Here is a 24,652-nt window from a genome sequence, read left to right on the forward strand (position 1 = left end):
TGTGGAAGGTAGTGTCTAAGGATTTTTGGTGAATTTCTGCAATGCATTTTGTAGATAATACATACTGCTGCTTCAAGGCATTGGTAGTGGAGGGAATGGATGTTTGTGGAGGTGGTGCCAATCAAGCAGATTGCTTTATTCTGGTTGGTATCAAGCTTCCTGATTATTGTTAGAGCTGCACTCATCCAGGCAGTTGGGGAGTATTTCATCACACATATCACGTGAACCTTGTCGATGGTGGAGAGTCAGGAGGTGAGTTACCCACTGCAGTATTTCTAGCATCTGATCTGCTATTGTAGCCACTTTATTGAAACAACAAATCCAGTTTAGTATCTGGTGTTGGAGCTGCCATTAGCTGAAGGAAACATATAATGGCTGCCTGTGGTGTTTAGATACCATAATGGGGTGGCTGAAGAGAATTGTTGGTTGAACACAGCAGATTCCACTGCAGGAATCATAGCCTTTAAGATAAGGAAGTGCCTTATAAGAAATCTTAGTGGGACACCAAGTAAATCTTAGTCATGTAAGTATCAGACATTTTTGATAAGGGAAGCTTGGATAGCAGCCTTGTAACAAGCTGATTTAAACATATTATTTAGTTTGGATAGAACGGGAGAAACTGGACTTGGGGGTGGCATGGTGGCTCAGTGGTTAGCACTGCTGCCTCACAGTGCCAGGGACCCGGGTTCAATTCCCGCCTCAGGCAACTGTCTGTGTAGAGTTTGCTCCGGGTGCTCCGGTTTCATCCCACAGTCCAAAGATGTGCAGGTCAGGTGAATTGGCCATGCTAAATTGCCCATAGTGTTAGGTGCATTAGTCAGGTTGGGTGCTCTTCGGAGAGTCAGTGTGGACTTGTTGGGCTAAAGGGCCTGTTTCCACACTGTAGGGAATCTAACCTTAAAAAAAAAATGAAACCAAAAGAACTATGGATGCTGGAAATCAGAAACACAAAAAGAATTTGCTGGAAAATGTCAGGAGGTCTGGCAGCACCTGTGGAGAGAATCCAGAGTTAATGTTTCAAGTCTAGTGACTCTTCTTCAGAATAGGTTTATTGGGAGAGTTAAAGTGTCTTGGAATTTGTCTCTCCAGGCCTCTCCCACACTCCATTGGTATGGAGCTCCAAAGAAAGATCAATTTATGCTGCTGAACACGACTCAGGTCTTCTCTTTAAAATCCCTCTTCAACACTGGTCCATGGTAACCAAAGTATAGTCGAGCATTCAGTTATAGCAACACTATTGAATGTCAAGGAGTGGTGTTTAGATTGTCTCTTATTGAAGATACTCACTGCTTGACATTGGTGTGGTGTGAATGTTACCAATTTCAGCCCAAGTCTGGATATTATCCACTTTTTGCTGTATTTGGACATGGTCTGTTTCAGTATCTGAAAAGTCACAAATGGTGCTAAACATTGTGGAATCACCAGTGAACATCCCCACATTTGACTTTATGATAGAGGACTGCAGAACTCAGTTCTGATCCATTGTTTGTGGGATCTCTTAGCTCTGTTTATATTGTTTGGCATGCAAGTAGTATGTTTGTAACTTCATCAGATTGACGTTTTGTGTTTAGGTATGCCAGGTGCTGCTCCTAGTATATCTTGCTGCACTCTTCAGCAAAGTAAGGGTGATTGTCTGGCTTAATGGTAATGGTTGATTGGGGGATATGCTGGGCTATAGGGTCACAGATTTTGTTAGAGTAGAATTCTGCCGCTGTTGATGGTCCACAGCGCCTCATGGATGCTCAGTCTTGAGTTGCTAGAGTGTCTGTTGCATCCAGTATGGTGGTAGTGCCACACCACACAAAGGAGGGCACTCTCAACATGAAGATGGGACTTCATATCCACAAGCATTGTTCAATGTTAATTCTTACCAAAATTGTCATGGACAGATGCATCTGTGCAGGCGGATTGGTGAGGATGAGGTCACATATGTTTTTCCCTCTTGTTGCTTCCCTCACTCCCTGCCTCAAACCTGGTTTAGAAGCAATGCCCTTTATGTCTCAATCAGTAGTGCTGCTGCTGCTGCTACTGCTGAGCCAATACTGGTCACAGGTATTGACATCCCTGAACCAGACAACATCCTGCATCCTTGCCACCCTCAATACTTCCTCCAAATGTTGTTTAGCATGAAAAACCATAACCAAGGGAAGACAATTCATGGTTATCAGAAGGTGGTTTCCTTTCCCTTGCCCATATTTGACCCTGATGCCACGAGACTTCAAGGTTTCCAAAGCCATTGTTCATGGCTCCAAACTCAATTTTGATAACTTCCGGGACAAATCCCTCCCACTGTATAATCACAGTTCTGCTGGCATCTTAGATCAGGCAGATGGTTTAGATTTTTAGGGTTTTGACATGGGGAATATAGCATGCACTGGCAGTTTCCTGTCCCTTAATAGAAAAAATTGCAAATAAATTAAATTATTTTCCATACATAGAATGGGATCCTTTGTGTTGATGCATGTAACTCGTATATACATTGCACTGCAGGTCCAACAGTGTTTCCAATGCAATTCTTAGCACACATGGTAATACTTAGTCCATGTTGTCTAATAACTGAATCACAACTAATGTTGGATATGTATTGTGAGGTTTGAAAATACCCTCTTTTTAAATTGTACAAGTTGGTTGCATATTTCCCTCTCCGAGTTTGGTTTCTTGTGAGTTAATCTTCGTGAGCATAAGAAGAAAAGTTTTTATTTTGTATCACTTTTTAGCAATATTCAGATGTTACAGGCAGCTAACATTGTAAAAATACAAAAGCAAAATACTGCAGGTGCTGGAAAAATCAGCAAGTCTATGAAGACAGAAACATTTCACCTTAATGACCTTTAATTAAAACAGGAAATTCTGATCAAAGGAAAGCATATACATTGAAACAGCAATAACAGGGAGTGATATAGTGTACGTTGTTTCAACATTGTATTAAGTTTAAAATCAATTAAATTAACTTGTCTTGCTGGAGATGCATCAGGAAAAGTTTTTCAGATCATGGCAAAAGATATCCATGACTGGAGTCTTCGTTCAAGAAGCTGGACACAGAAAAAAATTGAGGCACCACAAGAATAATAGTTGTATTACATTTCTCAGGTTGCATTAGGATTCTGTATTAAGTTGTTGAACAGAAGAGTAATTTTGAAGCAAGGTATAAACTGCTTGTTTAATTATGCATTGAATTTGGAATCAACCTTCTGTGGAGAAGTAAGTCATTGCTCAAAGACAGCATTTGCAATCAATGGTTTAATTTTCAGTATGACCAGAGTCTAGGCATTGGTGACTAACTCTGCAATTCTTGGGTAAATAGTGTTGAGACTGTCATGATACCAGCATATCTGAAAGCTGAAATTCAGATTCAACAAGATCAAATAAAATTTATGTGGCTCCTAGGGAATCCAGATGGAATTTTGTAGCTGACAAAAGGAAAAATGTTCATGTCCTATTTAAGCACTGTATACTTTGTCTTTGAGATCAAACATTTGACCCAAGTAGAAATTTGAAAATTCTCTTCACTACTACCACATCAAGTGAGACATATCCTTATAATGCTGGATCATTGACTATTTCCCAACATCTTTTGGATTAATAGAAAAAATGTAAAAATGATAGGATATTATTTCATAGCATGTTCATTGTGAAAGTGAATGTTGTGAAAGTTGCCATTGTCTGCTATCTTGTTAGACAGAGACATGCAATTAGTTTAACCTGAGGGTCGTCATGCCTCAGGTGAGGTTGAGAAGGTCAGGCCTTCATAGTGACTTCAGTGGATATGAGAATTGAGCACACAACTTGGCATCACTCTGTATTACAAACCATCTATCCAAGCTAGCCTACAGAAACTGCTTCAATGGACATACTGATAGAAATTGCAGGAATTATGAGTACTGTCATTGTTTAAAGACAATACATCCTGTTCATATCATTGCATGATTGATTATTTTTCCTTGAACACATTTTGTCTCTTTTCATGTTTATATGTAGTTTTACCTGTAAATAAATAAGGCTAGCTATCTTGTGCATAGTGTGCTAGCAACATGGTATCTATTATCACATCTGGCAACAAGAAAATATATCTGTTCTCATGCACTTTCCAGTAAATAATATTTCATGCATCACAATTCAATGTTTAACCTCAACCACATTAACTTGTGCATGGCAGTGAATAAACATCAAATGTTGGTTTATAATTGGCCCAATATAGTAGTGCAAAACACACAATGAACAGATTAAATGTATTGTGCAAAAGCATAAAGTGAGACCTGAATATGTCTATCCTAGCAATGCAATTAAGTTATCCAAATTCTTACAGCCCAATTTTCTGGAGTTAATTTGCCACTTAAAGATTGGATACCTCTGTTGTTCATTGTCAGATTAAAAAATATTCATCAAGGTTTGAAACCTACAAGAAAAATGTTTGTATAAACATTAGCACTAAATATGTTTATTGACTTCTACTTGGATTAAGCACCTTGTAAGCTCTAAGTCACCTATTCATGGAGCTTCTAATTCAACTCTTAGATTAACTTTCTTTACCCATAAATGTCCACTGGAACTTTGATAATTAATGAAATATGCAGCATATATAGTAACTTAAATGGCTATAAATGTAATTATTTGAATGTGAGTTATTTGCATTTAATTCAACATAATTTCTCAATTTTCAATAATGGATCATTCACAGTTACGAAATATGTTTTGTTACCATGCCACTTAAACACAATTGAGTTGAACCTTAATCTTTTAATTTAATTTAAATTTTAAAAATCTTAAGGCCTTGAATGACATTGGCTATGAAAAGAAATCTGTTAGGATCATGTGAGAAGTCCAGGGATGCCTTTTCCAATGTTGGGAGAACAAATCACTGAACAAATTGGAACAAATTCCAAAGATTTCAGGGTGTTGAGATGTGATTCTCAGTTGTGAGCATTAAGATATCTATTAACAGGAATTGTTGCTCATTATTAATCTCATTTACATCAAATTTCTCCTCATTAATAGGCAGGTTCCTATTGTACCATGCACTTGATAGAAACTGGGGCACAAGAATTTCCAACACTAAAGTTAAAGCACAGACCTGGCAAATTCAGATCACTGCTGGCTCTTCTGGATCTCCATCTTAAAAAACAGTCACCAACATCTCTGGACATGTTATATGAGCAGTGACCACCTCCACCCTTGCCATGGACATTGGCATCAGCCTGTCTTCAACATCATATCTCTGATCTCTTGATAGTACACTTCAATGCCACGTATAGGAGCCCTCTAGCAGTTCTCATTCCAGTACTGCTGCAAAGATGCTTTGTGCCTATACAGAGGCACTCAACTCATGGACTGGACCAGGCATTTCAGGACTACTCAATTTCGGATGCTCGCTCACTTAGGTTCACAATAGGCAAAACTGGTCATGAATTTGTGTCTGTACTGACACAGAGCCAAACAGCTTGTCAAGACATATATTTCCCTCCTCTCCGCTATCCTCCTCCTGTAAAGACCATTCCCTCTCCCACTCAGCCAAGGACATGGCGGGTCCTGGTCCTCCTCCATCGCCACTCCCTTACCTCCCCATGCCTGGAGGAAGACTGCCTCATCTTCTGCCTTGGGACCCTCCAACCCCAGGGTATCGATGTGAATTTCACCAGTTTCCTCACTTCCCCTCTCCCACCTTATCCCAATTCCAACCTTCCAATGCGGCACCGCCCTCATGACCTGTCCTACCTGTCATTCTTCCTTCGCATCTATCCTCTCCACCCTCCTCTCTGACCCATCACCTACCACGCCTCTCATTTATCTCTCCACCCGTTCGGCTCACAAATCTCATTCCTGATGAAGGGCTCTTGCCTGAAATGTCAATTCTCCTGCTCCTCGGATGCTGCCTGACCTTCTGCGCTTTTCCAGCACCCAACTCTCTATTTTCTCCTAGCTTGTCATAGGGTGGACATGTTGCTGTAGTTAACCATGCTCCACTTGTGCCAATAACTGATGCAACAAGTCATTGCATGTGCTTCAATTAAATCGCCATGTTGAGGGGAGTACTGTTCAGTCATGCCAAGGGAGACATCCTTCAATCAGAAGGTCCCAGCAGAGAAAATTAAGTGCAGCTTTCAATACCACTCGAGGGGCTTGGCCGTTATCAGGCAGCTACTTGGGGCAGTGAGAGTTAGGGTCTTCTCCACATGGGAGTAAGGAGCCAAATGCCAATTGCAGCACCATACTTTTTGCCTCTTTCCACCTTGTTATGGGCTAACATTGGTGATGTGGCTTTCGGAAGATTCTCCAAAAGGTACCTTTAGATTTGCTCTATGACCACTAAATTGGAATAACAACAGAGAATGATTCATGTTGTTTGTAAAGTTTGGTGATCAATTTGAATATGGACTGGTTCATAATAAGTTGGAGTTTAATGGATTTTAATAAGAACAAAATCATAGAGAAACTTAGCAGGTCTGGCAGCTTCTATGGAGAGAGGAACCGGAGTTTAACATTTTGAGTCAGAGAATCCTGACCTCCTGAAGAAACCAGATTAGGTTCAAAATGTTAAGTTGGTTTCGTTCTGCGCTGAAGCTGCCAGATCGACTGAGTTTTTTTCTCCCAGTTCTTTCTGTTTATATTTCAGATGTACAGCATCTGCAGAGTACTGTGGGTTAATTTAGTTGGATTGTGTTGTTTGTCATGGAATAATTTTAAAAATATGAGGGTGCCTATACAATTGAATTGTAATCTTTTTGAGTTATAAATAGGGAACGGCATCTATTGTGCCATGAACATACAGGAAAATATCTTGAAGTCCATTCTCTTATTCTGAAATTAAATGCAACACCTTTTTCCCTACGACGCCTTTTTTTCCTCAGGGACGTGGAAGCTAGACTGTTGGACAGAAATACTGGATTATGAACCAGTTGAGTTGCTCCAACTAAGAATGTATGTGAGTGCAGCGGTAAACAAAATACCATTGATTAGTGATGTCTTCTCAATTGTACTGTGTTAAATAATGAGACTCCTATCACAAAAGTAAGGCAACTGATCTCTGTTTATTAATGTATACTTGAAAGTTGGCCTCTGGTCTCATAGAATGGAATCTAGCATTAATCTCTCCGTGATTATATGATGTATAAATATATTTTTTTAAAATGTCATTTTAAATAAATACCAAGTGCAAAATGTATTGAACTGTTACCTTATCTTGGTCAAATGCCCTGCAACAAATGATTACTCACGCTTGGAATTAAGTTTCGTAAGTACATTTTGTGCATTGGCCCTGCTGTGTGTATACATTTCCCATGCAGTTTTAATCAAAAGGGTCGATAGATCGGAGCCTATAGTTCATTGTCTACTTTACACAGCCACGATCTTTGCTCATCAAAATCTGTGAAGTTACTGAAAGACAACCCCTGCCATCTGTACACGTGCTGTAACTAAAGTCTGAAAGTTTTTGCTTTGATGCCTGTCAGTCTTTTAGCACCGTAAAGATCACAGCCTGGAATTTGCAATGGCTTTGTGAGCTGCACTCATGGATTAATATTTCCAAGTGAATAAACGCAGGCAACAGATTTGACAAAAATGGTTATCGCGTAGTTTTAACGAGTTGCTCCAGGCAATTTTAGGTCTGTTGCAAGATCTTTCAGTTTAAAAAAAACAACCATGGCATTTCTTTCATTCGCACGCATGTGTTTTTAAAACCATGACTGAGGTCCGAAAACCTCAGACTGCTGGCAAAACTGCATTTTGGAGGAGATGAAGGATTAATCAAATATCTTTAAAAGCCGCACGCAGCCATCATCCAGTCTGCTTATAAATCACATAGTTAACATTTACTTGATGTTTGGACTCTTGATATTTGGACGTTAGTAAATGATTCGCTGGGAAGGGGCGATTATTGACAGCAGCGCAGCTAAATACTGAACATTTTAACTATGAGAAAACGGGACATAATTTAACAAGTGTATCTTACATGACAAATAATGGTAACTTAACCACAAGATATAGTTTAGTGAGCTTATCTTTCTGCAAATAAATTGCTGCATCACAGCTAGTCCGTGTTAAACACGAATTTGTCGAGAGTAATATCACACTCCAGTGGTGACTAATGGAGTTGTTCAGCAAGGAAACTATAAATTTGTTGTATTAAATGAAAACGCAAGCTCCAATAACTTTGCAATGTTAAGTACTTAGGGCCTTTTTGTACAGAATACTTACTTTAGCATATATTGGTGGCCTTAACAATCAAAGTAGTTCCTGAAGCGTGTGTGCCATGCCTCTACCTAAAATTACTTTTGCTTTGTTCTTTGAAAATATTCCTGCTCGAATATAATCATATCAGTGTATTTTTAATATAACGCGTTTCCACTATTTATACTTTAAGTAGTGGCAAGTTGTAAAAGTGCCGCGTCGTCTCAGTATGCATTGACAGCTACATTATGTTTTAAATACAAACAATGCTCTGCTGAAAATTTCTGGATAATTTTTAAATTTTGAGAAAAACAAATTGATTTGTAAAGTATGTATGTTAAGTTGATTGAATAAGTTGACATCGCCAGTAATAAGCGATACTGCTGATCTCGCCTGATCTTCACATTCAAAATGTTGATGTTTATTTGTATATATTATTATATTTTTGGAATTGCTTAGGTTTAAAAATATTGTTCCTATAAGGCTGTCGTTCATGGTTATGTAAGAGAGGAATGAATTATACGAAGTGCTTTCAATTGGTTTTTAAAATTAGCACATTAGGGTTGACACAGTTAATAACTCGAAGCGAATCTACGCTTTTTGGCGCAAATCACGCAACTAATTGCCTTTTTGTATATTAGCAAGGAATCTAACCTTTCAAAACTTCTCAGGTAAAGGTACTGATCATTCAAATGAAGTGTCAGATTTTCTTAAACATGAAATATGCCTTAAAAAGAACAGGTCCTCTTGAGTCCGGTTGCCACGCTACAAATTCAGAACTGTTCTGTACTGTGGTCAAATCTGGTCTTTTTGCCATTTTATTTTCAACACACGACTCCTTTCAGACTTGTCCAGACTAAATAACAGCCAGCTGTACAATCCTCCGTATCAAAGGTAAAGCCTGATGAGAATATGTCAGGGCTGGATGGAAATCAGTCTCTCATTTAAAGTGAGGTAGACTTGAACATGTTTTGATGTAAATGCTGTGGTTCAAACAATGGCAATGTCATTCTCTTGCACTTGTTTTTCTTCAGGAAGAGGAATGTTGTTTGTAAGTCAGGCTTGACTATGTCAAACACACAATTAAAACGCTAGCTTGCTTATTTATTAAAAACTAATCAATAGATATTGATATTGACACAATAGAACAGGAACTTCTAAACCTCCCGGCCTCTGTCACAGTAATGTTAATTGCATCATCTTTCTAACAGTGAGTGAAGTTTATATTTCTATTTGCTGTCATTTTTCAACTGTTAATATTTAACAGTAAAATTGTACACTGTTTACCTCTGTTTGTACCTCATCTAATTAATTACCAAGAAATTGATGCATTTTAATTAAATACTGGACAAGACAACACGCTAGGGTATCGAATCCTATTTTTTTTTCATTTCGAATGAACAGTTACTGATCTCCCAACTGAAGCTAACATCTTAATGAAAAGAAAAGTTTATATTCACATCCATGCGCTAATATTGATGTAATTAAATCTACATATAAAGGAAAACAGGCGGAGCATTTCTGGACATATTGGCATTTATAATTGTATTCCTAGTTTGACTATGATTGGAAATAAGGTATTTTCAATCCACTGGTTGTTAAATACATTACCTTCATGAATGTTTATATAAAATATAACATGCGTTAAACAACGTAAAATCTTATGGTAGCGTATACAAATCCGAATGAAAATTCATTCGGAATAAATCAAAGCTAAGCTATTAGTCTTCTGTCCACGTGTTAATTTAAGTTTATCGTCTTCAGACCTTTTTTGTATAAAGGGAATCCGGAGTTTTGTAATATACAGCTATTTCTTTGTTTTACTCGTGGACCTAATTATTGAAAATTGCACATTGTTTGAGTTACTGGCTACTTTAGTGTATATTATTTCATGTTCTTTACATTGAACTCCAGATAATTAACTTCAAGTTTTGTTGTCAGGAATTGTCTTTACTATAACCCTTTGTCTTTACTATAACCCTCCTACTGGAGCTGTAAATCTGATAAGCTACTTGGCAACTACATCTACCGTCTCCTTTTAAAAGGAGCTGGCTGGAACGGTGAACGTCTATGCTGCAAGAAACGGCTTCCTTGGAAGCTTTGGCGTGCGAACAAAGTAGCATAATTATTGCTTCATAATTGTACTCTTTTTTCTTTAGCTTTTTATAACATTTAGAATCAGCCACGCTTGGAATCAGAATGGTTGTGACATTTAGGACCGGAGTAATTGTGTGGAACACTTCAAGTTTAAAAAACAAGTCTAATACAACTCCGAAGGCTAAAGAATACTCCTTTCAGCGAACACATTGAGTTTTGATTTCGGACAATGGTGTTTCTCAAATTTCTTCCAAAACCTGCACCCATCTGTGATCTAAATGCAATCTTTTTTCCTCTTCAATTCATTTGGCAAAGACGAAGCAGATGTATGTTACGGGGTTTGAATTTTAATTACAGCGCATACCTGGTGCACAAGAAATGAAAACCGTTTTCATGTTGAAGAGACCAAATAAGTATCCTTAATATTTAACTTGTATTGAGATTATATAAATTTTAATCGACTATTCTAATACCATTTGAAGCGAATCATATTTAATGATTTTGGTCGACCAGATTAAATATTCCTATGCATTATTATCTCATTAGGATCTTTTTCATTGCAGTAATCAGTACTATTTTTGCTTAACCCTAAAATAAACTTATTTTTAGTTGCATAAAAAGACACGTGCTATTGCTATTGCTGTTGGCAGTTTCCCATTAAACCAACGCGTCTCCTTTGTAAACAGTTTTGAAGCTCGTCTCCCAAAGATGTGGTGCACAGACCGCCGTTTTAAGTGATCAATTAGTACTTTGTAGATGTTTGTTCCTACAGTTGCCGTAGCCCCTTTCAGAATGATCAGTGGTGCAGTTATAATAACATGCAACTTTTTTTCTCTTAAAGCCCTCTATTCACATTACCTCAAAGTGCCTTAAACCGGCGCAGAGGTGCGAAGATAAAATTGTCTGACGCTTTAATCCATGCCCGAGGGGTTGGAAAATAAAGAGGCAGAAATGGTCCTAAAAGAACCAAAAACCCACACAATAGCTGTGGGAATCTGGTCAGAGTTACTCATTTCGGGCTCTTCCTTGGAAATCCATCAATTAGAAATAAGAGCATTATTAAACGGAACTAGCGGATTTCTTTAAAGGTGAGGCTGTTTGCTTAAAAAGCCATTCACTTTCTAAACTTGAAGAGGTCCGACACGCTGCCAGCAGCGATTCTTGAAGGCGATTAAACAGAATGAATTGGCCATGGATAGCTTTCTGTCAGATATTGCCTTTAACCCAACTCCGATAAAGAACAATGTGTAACCTTTGTTATGCGAGGTGCCATATTTTAAGAAATTTAGGTAAATCAAATTACGATCTTAAATTACATCATCAATTCGTACAAAACCCTACACCCTTGCGCATTTATTACACACAAACATGCGCGAATGATCGATTTAGTACGTTTTTATGGTAAAATCGCCTCAAATGGAGTTTTGTTGAGAATATTGATTTGCATTCACTGGCAATTGCTTGAAAGTAATATGGAGAAAATAATAACGTGTATAATAGTTCATCAATGCAATATCAACACACAAACATGCTGGAATTACAACTTAGATTAAGCGTGTATTTTCTATTGTAAACGTATTCTAGACCAGCGGGATCATAAAAATATAAATACAACAAAAACAGATTAGCTTTTTAAAAAGGGAGAACATAACGAGCACGTTACTATTAAACGACGTATTAATTAACAGCACAGCACACAAATGAACATGTATAATTAACATTTAATTATTTGCATAACAAGGGAAATATTGAAAAGTAGAAATTGTACAGTTCAGTTTTGTATTCTACAGGTATTTTAGGTTTTGTGAACTGCCTTAAGGGAAAGATTGCATTTGTGAAGAGGACATTATCACATGCCCTTTGCTTTTCAAAGAGGTTAACAACCTAATGAACACTTAGTTAGGAGACGAAGCGTGCATAAGTGCTGGGTTTCCCAAAGCTTATCTGATGTTAGATGTGCTACTCTAACCTTGTAGTAACCTAATTGTTTCAGCTCCCGCTCCGGGGAGCGGCTCAATGGCAATCGGGGACCGGGCAACCTTCAGGTGGGACAGCAGTAGCCAGCAAGCCGTGAGAATGCCGCACTAGGGAGCTCGGGTCAGCAACATGCTGCTACATATGTTGGGTCAATCTTTTCCTTTGTGAAAATTTAAAAACCTGGAAAAAACTCAATCGTCTATGGGTTTTAAGAAAATGTTCCTGGATTTGCTCCAGAATAGTTTATAAAGACTCGCTTGTTCAAAGGTGAATTGTTTGAAGGAAAAACAAGTGACTCAGTCACAGTGAAACTATGATTCGATTTAAACCAGACCATAATAAATACGGGTTAACCAAATATCAAACCACATTTACAATTTACAGCCTTTTAAAGGCTAACCCATTTAACAAGATGAAGTTTGACAGTTCGTTAGCGTGTGTACTAATGAATTTGGATGATGTGTGCACACGTTTCGTTTGTGTGCATATATAAGGGATATGTGTACTTCATTTGCTTATATAACTCTATCCTTTTCATGCTATATTAAACCGCATGAATACATCTATACTGAGACCAGTAATTTGTTTACTTTCTAATATGACATTGCGCATTAAAAAAAAGCATTTCTTAAAAGTATTGCCCGACAGACCTGCATGAAACACGATAGTTTCATGATCTTGTAGTAGGAAATATATGTTTTATTTTCGTCCTTTGTAAATGTATATAACATCTAGAACGCTGGGAATCATTAGGGTTTCTTTTTGAAAAGTAGCTTATGTTGTAATTCGAACCGTACGAAACATGGTAATCAACACCATTGACATCAACTGCGCGGTGATATCAGGGTGCAAAAACTTTAATATTGTGTAAATCTGCTTGAGTGACGTTTGCGAAAGCGAGCATCAAAATCGGATGTCTTCGAGGTAATTTTCATTGGTGTAAGATTCGTCCTGAGATAATTACTTTTAATGTCAAAAAGATTTAGTTTAATATCATCTCTATTAGACTCTTGGCTGGGTAATTAAAGGTGCAGATTAAACCAGCGGGAAACAGATGGCATTTACTTACACTGATTCATTCAGTAAACAATGAAAAAGTCAATGGAACAGCCCTGGAACAAATGAAACCTTAAAGACCACTTACATTAGCAGGTACATGAGGACTGTCATCTATGAAAGGGAAAGAGAACAGATAATAAACACTTACGGATAATTCCAGCGGAAAAAAAAAGACTACTTACATAAGCATTAATATTGGTCAGTTTTGTTACTTAATTGACAGCCAGTAGTGAGAATATTTACCGAATAATAGCGCTGTGATAACTTTTCAATGGATATATAAATAATTTAGTTAAATTCAAACATTGTACTTGCAGTATGTTTGAAAAAGTTTTTATAATTAATTACACAACTAAAGATATTGAACTGTGGTTTTCACAAAACCATTGTCGAAATAATAGAAAAGAATAGCCGGTCACGCATTAATAGAACAAGTTATTTAATAACCACATTTATTTTCATTTGTTAGAAAGAAACCGGCCTCCAATGTTGCACATGCTTCGGAGAGGACAATACAGTGTCCATATATGATTGCTCATGTATTTTTAAAAAAGACGACACAACGTATTTAGTTAAAACTAGATAAGCATTGTTTTTTTGAATGGAGTGCTATATTAATCTATGCTGTTCTCTTTTAAAGCGGATAAGTTCATTTGAATAAATAGGGATGAAGGTAGATGGACTTCTATTTTCTGTACTTTAAAAAAAACATTTTTGGAACATTCCAGATCAGGTCCGTTACAGGGAGAAGCGCTGGCAATCGCATTTTTCTTCCATGCGCACACAGTGGTCACACAAATTCCAAGTAGTTTGGTTAATTGTGCAGAATATCAGCGGAGCGAAGCCTTTTGTTTCGATACATTCGGTACGAATCAATTGACGTTGAATATTTAGATGTTTTAACCAAATAGAGCATTAATTGAAAAGAGGTTACGTTTATGACTTAGTAAAATATACAGTAGTGATGTTTCCTTCTTATAGGCAAAATACGCTTTTCTAACCATAGCCAAACCTACAATGCCAAACTGTTTTATGGCTCCAAAAATGTACACACTTGGTACTTGCACCGACATTATGATTTCACTCCCGTCATTTTGTTATCAAGCGTACTTAAATCCATGCATTGATTAAGATGCATTTAACTTTCTCGGGTATGCAACTCAATCGTTGCTTGATTTCACGTAAAATCTTGGCACCTAATCGTGGAATCACATTCTGTTCAAGAGAAAGAGATTGTGTCTTGAATGCTACTGTTTTCAAATTGACCGACCCATGTCCATTGATTTTTGTAATTGTTCTGATTGTATCCGCATCGCTAAAAAATTGTGCAAATCTGAAACAAAGTGTGATTTTGTGAAACGATTGCGTTCAGTGCTTAGAATCGCTCAAGGACTGAAAATGATTGGTTAAAAAACAAATCAGTCTGATAATATTTATTGCTTGTATTTCTCTTCTCAGATGCTGACTGATCGACTGTGTATTTCATATTTTCTGTTCTTAATTGCGATAGGTATTAAGAAATACTTCGGAATGTTCAAAATAGAAAATGCAATGAGATAGGCAACCTGTACATTTCCAGCATCAAATAGCTGGATTGATAAATTAATCTGCTTGAATTCTCCACATTACATTCGATTTAATAAAACTAAAAATCAACATTATATTTCTTCAGCCAAAACTTTATGATTTCACATATCCAATTAGCAGTCCACATCACGTGAATGACTACCACATAGACCTGAAATTCAGGTCTTTCTCTTAATTAAAACCGCGTCCCGCAATTCTTTGGTATCGAGGCGCGAAATTTACTCCAAAGAATCTAGTCGATTCAGGTTAAACGATGCATCTTGCAGTGAATAAACGCGAACAGTGGATGAAATTACCAGTTAAATTACCCCGAGTGCTCTCATCAGGGAGGAGCTGTTTGGCAGCTGATTGATTGATGTTAGTTTGAAGAATGGCAACTCGGCAGGACCTTTGTAAATTTAGTGTATTTTTGTTGATTACGCCAATATAATATACACTTGGTCTAAACTGTTTAACCTATTGTTTCAAATAACCTTGTGCTATTTAGATATACTCTGTTGTGTTGCAAACGCGCAACGCAGGGACAATTAATTAATCAATTGGATAGCTGTGCCTGTTTTGTCAATTAATCTTAATTATCACCAATTACAGAAACAAAATAAATCACACTCGAATGTTTAACTGAGTACACTGTTGTTCTGAAGGCACATTTGTGGCTTTAATAAACATCGATCAGTCTTAGAAACTGCCTTCACATACATAGACATCACACACATTTTTCACAGAGGTTTTAACAGAAATGCTGCAACTAATACGGAGCTTCTCCGTTGTTTCAGCATTAAATTAAAATTTGATTTTTTCTATTTGAACGGTACAGGTCATATAGTAGACAGCTGAAACTTCGCTCTTCCACTGTAATTTTAAGTTGTCCATAAGGCGTTCTCTGTTCCCCCATGTCTTCAGTTATACAAGTAATGCAGAACAACGAGAGCAGGAATAATAAAATTAAGTTATATATTTTAATCATAAACAAAGTCTGCGATGAGATAGGAGCAACAGTTAATATCCACCGCCATTTCCGGAACATAGTTCTGCGGCTGTATGAATCGCATTATTGTTGCCCCACTCGCCAGTTGCGCGTTGCTCTTCCACCCGATGTTGTAGGATTTTGTTTTGGAAAGAGGAAACAGAAGATTGCCTGAAATGAATTATGCTGGCTAAGGTGGAGCTTACCATTACGGTTTATTTATATAGATTTGGTGGGGTGGGAGTGCTATTTGGAATACAAAGCATCTTCTTAAACATTATGTAAACGGTACAGTTTATATTGCAATTGCTTGGAGCAGATAGGGCGTACTCAAAACTTGATAAGCAAAATGTAGGCGAACCTTCAAGGCGCTGAAGAATTCTCATGCTTTTTACTGCTCGGGTCGACAGCTTTACCTTCACTCCCCCATAATGTGTGAATAACGACTGTTGTTTATTTTTAAAACCTGCTGTCCAACTTTATCAAAATTTTCATGTACAATTTAAAGCTATTATTTAATTTACCACATTTTCAATCATTTGTTGCCCACCCTCCTTTACGCTCCCAAACGGATAACAAGTTATATTTTATCGATTCGAAAATGGGAAAAGTGAAAAAGCTGGTTTGCCCAAGACAGGTCTCGAACGTACAAACAGAAGTATAATCTCTCTTTTGAAAACTGTATCTGTTGCCGACAGACTATTTTAAAACCCATTGCAATTACCAGTGGAAATAATTAATAAAGTGTTACTTACCCAGAATTCAACGTCGGAGTTACTCAGTAATTACATCATCATGATCACGACTGCCTGCAAAAGAAAGTGGAATTTCACCTTTAGTTACTGTTGTTAACTACACCAACATCTCCAAACAACGCCCGGTGTAAACTAAAGAATGAAGTTGCTGTTTAAGTTTAGTTTGGGTCTCAGTTGTACCTGTAAGATACTGTTGTAGTTTGCACTTGGTTATTTTGGAAGGTTCAGGTGGACACTAGGTAACAGTAACCAGAGCCAATCAGGAGTGTGCTTTCAGCCGCGTGCCATTCGGCCAATCGCAGGCGCCACATGTTGTCAATTTCAATCTAATGAAAACGTAACGAGCAACAATAGAGAGAGCGCGGGAGTGGACTCATTGAACCTCTGTATCCAGCAGCATTAATGCTAATACCGTCCATATCATCGCCTTCTCCCACACCGATCTTAGCGCCTCTCCTAATCTTCCCTGCGCATACGTGGTTGTTGCAACAGTTTCCAGCACAGTAGTTTGAGATTGAAAATTAAGACAAGAAATTGACATTTAGCAGCAATCTATTCTTAAGTAATGGAATTGCGCACGGAGCTCTCGACTAGCCAGACTACTCCGACAGCAATACCTGTTTCAGTGTCGGGGACTCTACTCCGTGCTCCGCCTCTGCTCCTACGTGCCACCGAAAAGTATCCCAGGACTCCCAAGTGCGCCCGCTGTAGAAACCATGGGGTCGTCTCCGCTCTGAAGGGCCACAAACGCTACTGTCGCTGGAAGGATTGCATGTGCGCGAAGTGTACCCTGATCGCTGAAAGGCAGAGAGTGATGGCGGCTCAGGTAGCCCTGAGAAGGCAACAGGCGCAGGAAGAAAACGAAGCCCGGGAGCTGCAACTTTTGTACGGGACGGCGGAAGGATTGGCCATTGCAGCTGCCAACGGCATGATCCCATCCCGATCTTCTTACGATGTGTTTGGCTCGGTCTGTTCCGAGGGTAACACAGGTAACACCTTCTCCCAAAGTTTGTAAAACTTTTTTTTATTTCGCCCACTGTAAGCTCCTTGCTCATGTTTACAGTAGTTCGTGTAGCTCTGTTCAACTTAGTAAGGTCGATCGATAAATTCGAGAATGAACCCGCATTTGTGGGAAGGTTTCTGCCGCAAAACCTTGTTCACTTCAGATCGTGGTAACAATATATTCACAATTAACCCGCGCGCCGCGTACAATTACATATTTTCCAAATAATTAAATAGTAACCGTTAAAGTCAAACTTACATATACAATGCTGCTCGGAAGAACGTTTCATTTGAAGATATGGGTAACTCCACAGTGTCCTGGCCTCGGCATCCCTGAGCCGCAGTGGAATTCTCCAGGCCTCAGACACACAGTGTAGGTAGTTAGATGTAAAACCTGGATTAGGAAACGCAGTTTTAGAATGTAAACCTTCACCCACTGACGATTTAGAGAAAAGAAGTCTTCTGTGAAAACTGGTATGTGACTGTTTTGGAGAATTACACTTTTTTCGGATTGCGGTTGTCTTTACTTCAGAAAGCATTCAATTCAATTTCTCGCATACAGATCACGATTGTTTGTACCATTATATAATCATGGAAATAGAATGGGAATAATGCGATTCTAGTGCTTATTTAAATAACCAGCATGTATCAAATGATGGCGATATTCAAGGACAATTTAACAACGTTTGTTTATTTTAAAATTGATAACAAGAAAACACTATCACTAAACAATTCCACGAAACACAATTTAGCAAACAATTATACTGTCATATTATTGGGGAATTGGCTTATTTAGCAATAATTGATACAACAAATTGTGACCCCACCAAACTTCTGTCTGGTCTCTGCTCTTCAGATTTGTTTGTTTGCCTTTTGTTTAACCAGAGAAGTCACTTATGAGACCCTTAGAATTAAAAAGTTTTATTCAATTGAAAGTAACGATTAAGCAGCAAAATAATTAACATACTATAAAAAAACGTTTAAACGAAACTGAGGAACAGTTTCAGCGTTCAGACTTGTTTTGGATATATAACATTAAACTATAATATTCTGATGTGGTCACATGTCAAATACATTTCCTGGTGCCAAATTGTTGGTTGTCAAGTATCGACTCGTGCACGCCACCAGAAATTTCCAAAATTCCATTGTCTCTTCGTTATCCTTATTTTCAACCGGAATGTTTTTGTTATTGAATGCATTTATAACTAATTATAACTGTTCAACAATGATTTCATTTTTAAAAACCCTTCAATTTGCATTATCACAGTTTAAGATCTTTTAAATCTCTTGATTTGCAGAAACTAAACTCCAGAAGTATGAATTATTTCAAAAGAGTTTGATGCCGCGAGCTGGTACTCCTCAGCAGTCCTTAGTGAAGCCGATACCGGGTGACAGTGAGCCTGGAGCAGGTAGTGTACCTGGGACCTCGTCGCCAGACGTTCGCCATGGATCTGGATCAGAGAACGGAGATGGAGAATCATTTCTTAGTTCTCCCATCTGTAAAGTTCTTAAAGAAGGACAAGATAGCCCAAGGACCATCACGCCACTGGGCTCTGACTCTGGGTCAGAGACAGAAAAGGATGAGAGAGACGGTACCCCCTCCACAGGTGCCCGTCAGAGGACTCCAATTGAAATTCTAACCAGGGTTTTCCCCTCACACAAGAGAAGTGTCCTAGAGCTAGTCCTGCAAGGTTGCGGAGGGGACGTTGTCCAAGCCATCGAGCAGATTCTAAACAATAGAGAGCAAGAAAAGGTTTCCGAAGAAACTTGGCACCGTGATAGGACTCATCAGGCTGTCCAAGGACCTACATCACATCGACCTCTGGTAGCTGGGGCGGTGCCGCCTGCCATTGGGACGCTGGGCAACAGGTCTGCTTTTTCACCACTACAACCTAACGCGGCCCATTTTACTACAGATCCCAACGCCTATGCCATTGGACCACATCTAGGACTCAATCCTCTTCGCTTAGCGTATTCGGCCCATAGTCGGGGACTTGCTTTCATGACACCTTATTCAACAACGGGCCTTGTCCCAACACTGGGCTTTCGTCCACCAATGGATTACGCCTTCAGCGACCTCATGCGAGATAGGTCCAACTTGCACAAAGATCAAGTGTACACTAATGGACTTTACGGATCAGTTGTAAATAATAACCCGGATAAACAGTAAGTTGCAACACTCTCTCAGGCGTCTTAAAATTTGACAAAGCACTGGCCGAATTGTTCGAAACTGTCCCGTGCCTACGTGATTATTATAGAACATGCATTGGAGAAAGTTAAATATTTAATAATAAACATGATTGTACAATAAAAGTGCTGACGTGCAATTTTGTTAACGGTATACTTCGCTGGTATTGTAATTCATAGCCATACTCACGAAATTCCTTTTTGATTATTGTGTACGTAGATACGAGTGTAATGTCTATAAGGAAAACTGACTTAATTCTAAATTATTAATGTAATATGTAGAAAAAAGTTATTCACATGGAACAGCGGAAGCGCTCTTACGTACCTTTGTAAAGGTGCAGATTAAATATATTATAGACTTTTTGAGCTGGGACTTGCTTTGCGACTGTTTCTTTCAAGTAGACTTTGGCAAATGTGTATATATCAAACGTAAGGGTAACTAACTGCATTTGTAATTGTACGTAGGCAAAGGCTACAGCAGACGGTAGTATAATGTTCAGTCATCTATTTACATTGTATATAGAAGCTTGGTACTAGTCTGTGTTGATTCTAGCATTTATTTTCATGTAAACAGTCAAAGTTATGTGTTTGCATTTGATAGAAATAAAAGTTATTTTGTAAACAAATTCCTGGACACGCATTTTGATTTAAATATTTAACCAAAGCTGACAGCACAATAATATTTCGAAATTACACCGTTCTTGTCGATGAGAAGAAATCTGAAATATTTAGTTATGGTCATCGAAACTCCAGAGTCGAAAAAAACATTGCAGTAAATTTCTGATTTCAGCCAATACATAAAATTGGTGAGGTGTTGGCTTTTCAGGAGTATTAAGAATTGTTTACAAAACTAGTGAAGAGAAAAGGACCCGTGAAATGTCTAACTCAGACCGAAGAATACATCCCAGTGACATTAAAACTTTATGACCGTCTACGTACGATCAAGAATGGCTCGCTGCATTGAATTAAGATTGCATAACTCATCAAACTCGTAACCATGGCAACCTAATCCTGCTAAACGGCACTCTGGCTGAGTTGATCTATTTACTTTCTTGCATCAAGTATAACTGGGTAAACATGATGTCTAAAAGGACAATGTTCAAATTGCACATACCGCTCATATACTGATACCCAGAAAGGGACAGATGAAACTTGTTCAAACAGGAAAATTTCTATAAACTGCACGGATTAATTTCTGCCTCATTTTTTTAATGTCCAGTTTATATAGTTTCAGACAAATATCGCTGTTTATGTTGTTTTAAAAAATGCAGCACATTCTGCGCCATTTTACTAGACTCCATAATAATCCCGTCATTTCATCCAATCCACATTTTTGCAGGCAATATGACAAAAGTTTGTCCAGATCTTTCAGGCAGTGAAACATAATATGGCTACAATACAATGATTTAATAAACGGAGCTTTAATAACAAGTTAATTTGATTGGGCTGCCTAATTCCACTTTAATTGAAAAAAAACTGAATTTAAGATGGTAGCAGGATGTCTGTACCAGGAAAGTGGCCAACATCTGAGCAAACCTTCACAGCTGAATTTGTTCAGGATGAGTTTGTATATCTGGGATTACTACCATGGGCGTTAGGATAGACAGGACTGCCACCGCGGTTATGTAAGGTCACAACATTTGGTTTTTCGTTAGGTCTCTCTCAGACTGCAGGTTATTACAGACAGCACTGAAGGTTTCACCTACTTAAAACCCGAACGTTGATATGAATGTGATTTTCACCACATCCTGCTCTGGAGTGAACAAACCTTCAATCTTTTTGATGCCACTTTGTTTAATTAATTACAAACATATTTACATCGATAAACGAGGCATTACTAAACGTAAAATTGTGGGAATATCGACTCGATATATTCCAGAAATACTTACAAGCGCGACAATCCGGGCCTTCCGCCCAAGTATCTCGCAGACATGTAAAGCTAGTGTTTTACGTCATCAAAATTGCTTAGAAAGATGGGTTCAAATGATAAGTCATTTAACGTCAAGCCTTAAAATAGTTAGGAGCCACAATGTAGTTACTTGTTCAGTAGTTTTAAAGATTAAGAAAAGCGTAAGCTATTAAAGGTTAGGACATTTATTATTCATAAATGTTTAATATTCAGTGAAAATCGGAACAAAACTGATTGTCTCCATTTCATCAACGCGTGTAGAAGGGATATAAATGTCATTTGAAGGGACTTATTCCTTGAAATATATTTAACTTCTTGATGCGTATTTGGAGAATGCGCTGAAAAATTATAATTACAAGTACAATATCAATATTAAATAATTCCGAGGCAAATATAAAGCCAGTTGACTGACTCTAGAGTTTAAAGAGGAGATGGTCTGAACAGAGTATTAGCAATGCCGTCACTTGTAGAAGAAAACACTTTATAAATTTAGATGGCCGATAAACCTTTGCCTTATACAATACATATCTCTTTTGCTTCCCTCGAAGACTCGCGTTACATTGTTCGCATTTAATTAAATAGCAAATTTTGTAACAATAACCAATCAAAAAGTTTTAGCATTTTAAAATCATGGTTATTTAAATTATTTAATAATTTGTGTAGTAACTCGTGATAAAACGCAGACTGACCCGAAAGCGGCTGATGAAATATTTGGATGTCCTGGATTATGAGTCAATATTAAGCATTTGAATCGACGAAACCGACAACTAGAAACAAATTTCACACAAAGTGTTCGGTTTCCTAACAGGTCAGGCAAAGTCACTGGATAGAACTGAAATGTGCGACTGCATATTTGCTCATAGAAGATCTAGGAACAAACAGGAAAAGAAGTTTCTAAATGCCCAAGGCAGTTGCATACAATACTAACTCATTGCCTTTCAGATGAAATTCCTGGCGATTTGGCATCATTGTGAGCAATATACCTATTTAGGTTTGTTTTCCTACAAAAATCACTTAGAATCGGTTTTCCATTTTTAAAAAAGCGTTTACTGAGTTTTATACGAGACCCTTCAGCTAAGAAAAAAATTAAGGCCTAGTTACTCACAAAGTAGTATCGACTAAAAAGCGAGCTTTTCACTGAATATTTGGAAGGTAATGCAGTTCCCGTTGTCCGCTTACTATTCAGGTCTCGATTAGGACAGCTAGCGGTTTAGTTTCGACTATTTAGTGTGCCCGCGACTTAAAAAAAAACTTCACAATCTAAATTCACTGCTAAAGTCACGAAGTCACAAATATTACTGACATGTTGAATAATGTAATTCATTTGTCTTTTTGGTGAAATGTCGAGTGTTAAATCTCGCAGGTGCCTGGAAACTAATGACGCAAATATCACCAACCTGTCTTTGATACAGCGTGATGCAGAAAAAGTAAAATGACAAGTTTGCTGGCCGCACTGGGTGAGTTCCATTTGCAGCAAATCATTTAGAGGAGATTAATGGAGTTGAGCTGTTCATAGAGTGATTGCATTTTTTTTAATTTCAGGAATAATCTACAGGCTTTATACCTGAAAAGTGCGTTAGTGTCAGGTAAGAGTATCCGTTATTTTGACGACTCAGACGTTATCTGCGCGTATTTTCCTTTCATTTTTGTCTTTGCATACTTTCATATTACTGTCGACATAAACAGTTCGTAAAACCATAAATGTGCTCCCGAATGCGATTATTAAAGTACTTATTCAAAAATGTTGATGGTAGAATTAAAAGCAGAACAACCTGTAAAGATAAATAACCTGTTTGTTTTATTTTTTAAAAGTGTAAGTTTAAAGCATAACTTTTAAAATACGTGCTCTTTAGCTAAATTAATTAGTGCATGCATTTAATGACAAAGCAATTTTGTCACAGTACAACTGCAATGAGGGTTGTATTCATTTCATGTTTTCCACAAATCATGATGTTGAAACGATGTTTCATTCTAAATCCACCACAAATAACTGTTGAATATTAATTTGTGCCGGATTTATAAAGAAAAATTAAGCACTGAATTCAAAGCGCCTCCCTCTTTCTGCTTCTTTTGTGCTTGAGCGCCCCCTTATGTCACAAGTATCTAATGGCAGCTAATGGTATCAGGAGGTCCTGCCAGCGTTCACTTAATAGATTTTATTCATTTTTTGTTCATATTCATAAAATTTAGGCCTCGGATAACGCACTCAAAAACACCTTGAAAATCTTTAGTACATTAAAGTAATTATGTAAAGTAATTTTTTTTGGCTGTGAGGTCAATGCTCATCAATAATAATATTGCTTCGAAACCTTTGGTCACTAAGACACAAGGGATATATTCAAATCCTGGAAGCCATGCAGAGAAGAGCAGCAATGTTAATTTCCAATTTTAAAGAATTGAATTATAAAGAGTCTTTGGGTAAACCAAGCCCCTTTAGCATTGACAGGAAACTTAAATGGTTTTATAGAAGTATACAGGCAGAGCATAGCTTATATGCGTATAGAAAATGCAAGTAACAGACATACTTGTTATATTAGGGTACACAACAGAATTAGGTCAAAATTGATGAAAGAGAAATTTAAAACTACTTGATGACTTCTTAATTAGAAAGTGACATCAGCACTCAGAAAGGTCTTTCAAGTAAAATAATGAATGTCAAAATAGGGCACAGGGAAATGTCACGACAGTGGGGAAGATGATTTTTCTTTGTCCTGGATAAATGAGCTAAAGTAAATCAGGTGATAGCGTCTGTTTTCTGTATCTATTGTGCCAATCTTTCTTTTTTAGGCTTAAATCAGCTTCCAAATGAAGGCTGATTTTGCCACAAAAGAATAGAAGTAAAAATTGTTTCACACAAGTCACTTAATTCTGATGCAATGTCTATACTAATGTCATTATAATACCCACCAAGTATGAGTTTTACCAGGAAGAGGTTCTGGTAAGTATTAC

The 24,652-nt window shown here is 37.7% G+C and overlaps 1 protein-coding gene across 1 annotated transcript; it reads left to right on the plus strand.

The window, feature by feature from the left end:
* The first annotated feature begins 17,017 nt into the window (after positions 1-17,017).
* dmrta2 (DMRT-like family A2) lies at positions 17,018-20,412 on the plus strand. The gene is made up of 2 exons (XM_043699220.2): positions 17,018-17,594; positions 18,906-20,412. Exons 1-2 carry the CDS (start codon positions 17,171-17,173, stop codon positions 19,775-19,777), a joined length of 1,296 nt encoding a protein of 431 aa, XP_043555155.1. The 5' UTR covers positions 17,018-17,170; the 3' UTR covers positions 19,778-20,412.
* The last annotated feature ends 4,240 nt before the right edge of the window (positions 20,413-24,652 follow it).

This window comes from Chiloscyllium plagiosum, unplaced genomic scaffold, assembly GCF_037043375.1.
Source record: "Chiloscyllium plagiosum isolate Xiang-an unplaced genomic scaffold, Cpla_swu_hap1 HiC_scaffold_9, whole genome shotgun sequence".
Classification (NCBI taxonomy): Eukaryota; Metazoa; Chordata; class Chondrichthyes; order Orectolobiformes; family Hemiscylliidae; genus Chiloscyllium; species Chiloscyllium plagiosum.

Bases quoted from the DNA above. Each gene is read 5' to 3' on its own strand.
- dmrta2 (XM_043699220.2), top strand. From the start codon at position 17,171: ATGGAATTGCGCACGGAGCTCTCGACTAGCCAGACTACTCCGACAGCA. The intron at 17,595-18,905 runs GTAACACCTTCT...CTTGATTTGCAG, and splicing joins CTGTTCCGAGGGTAACACAG to AAACTAAACTCCAGAAGTAT.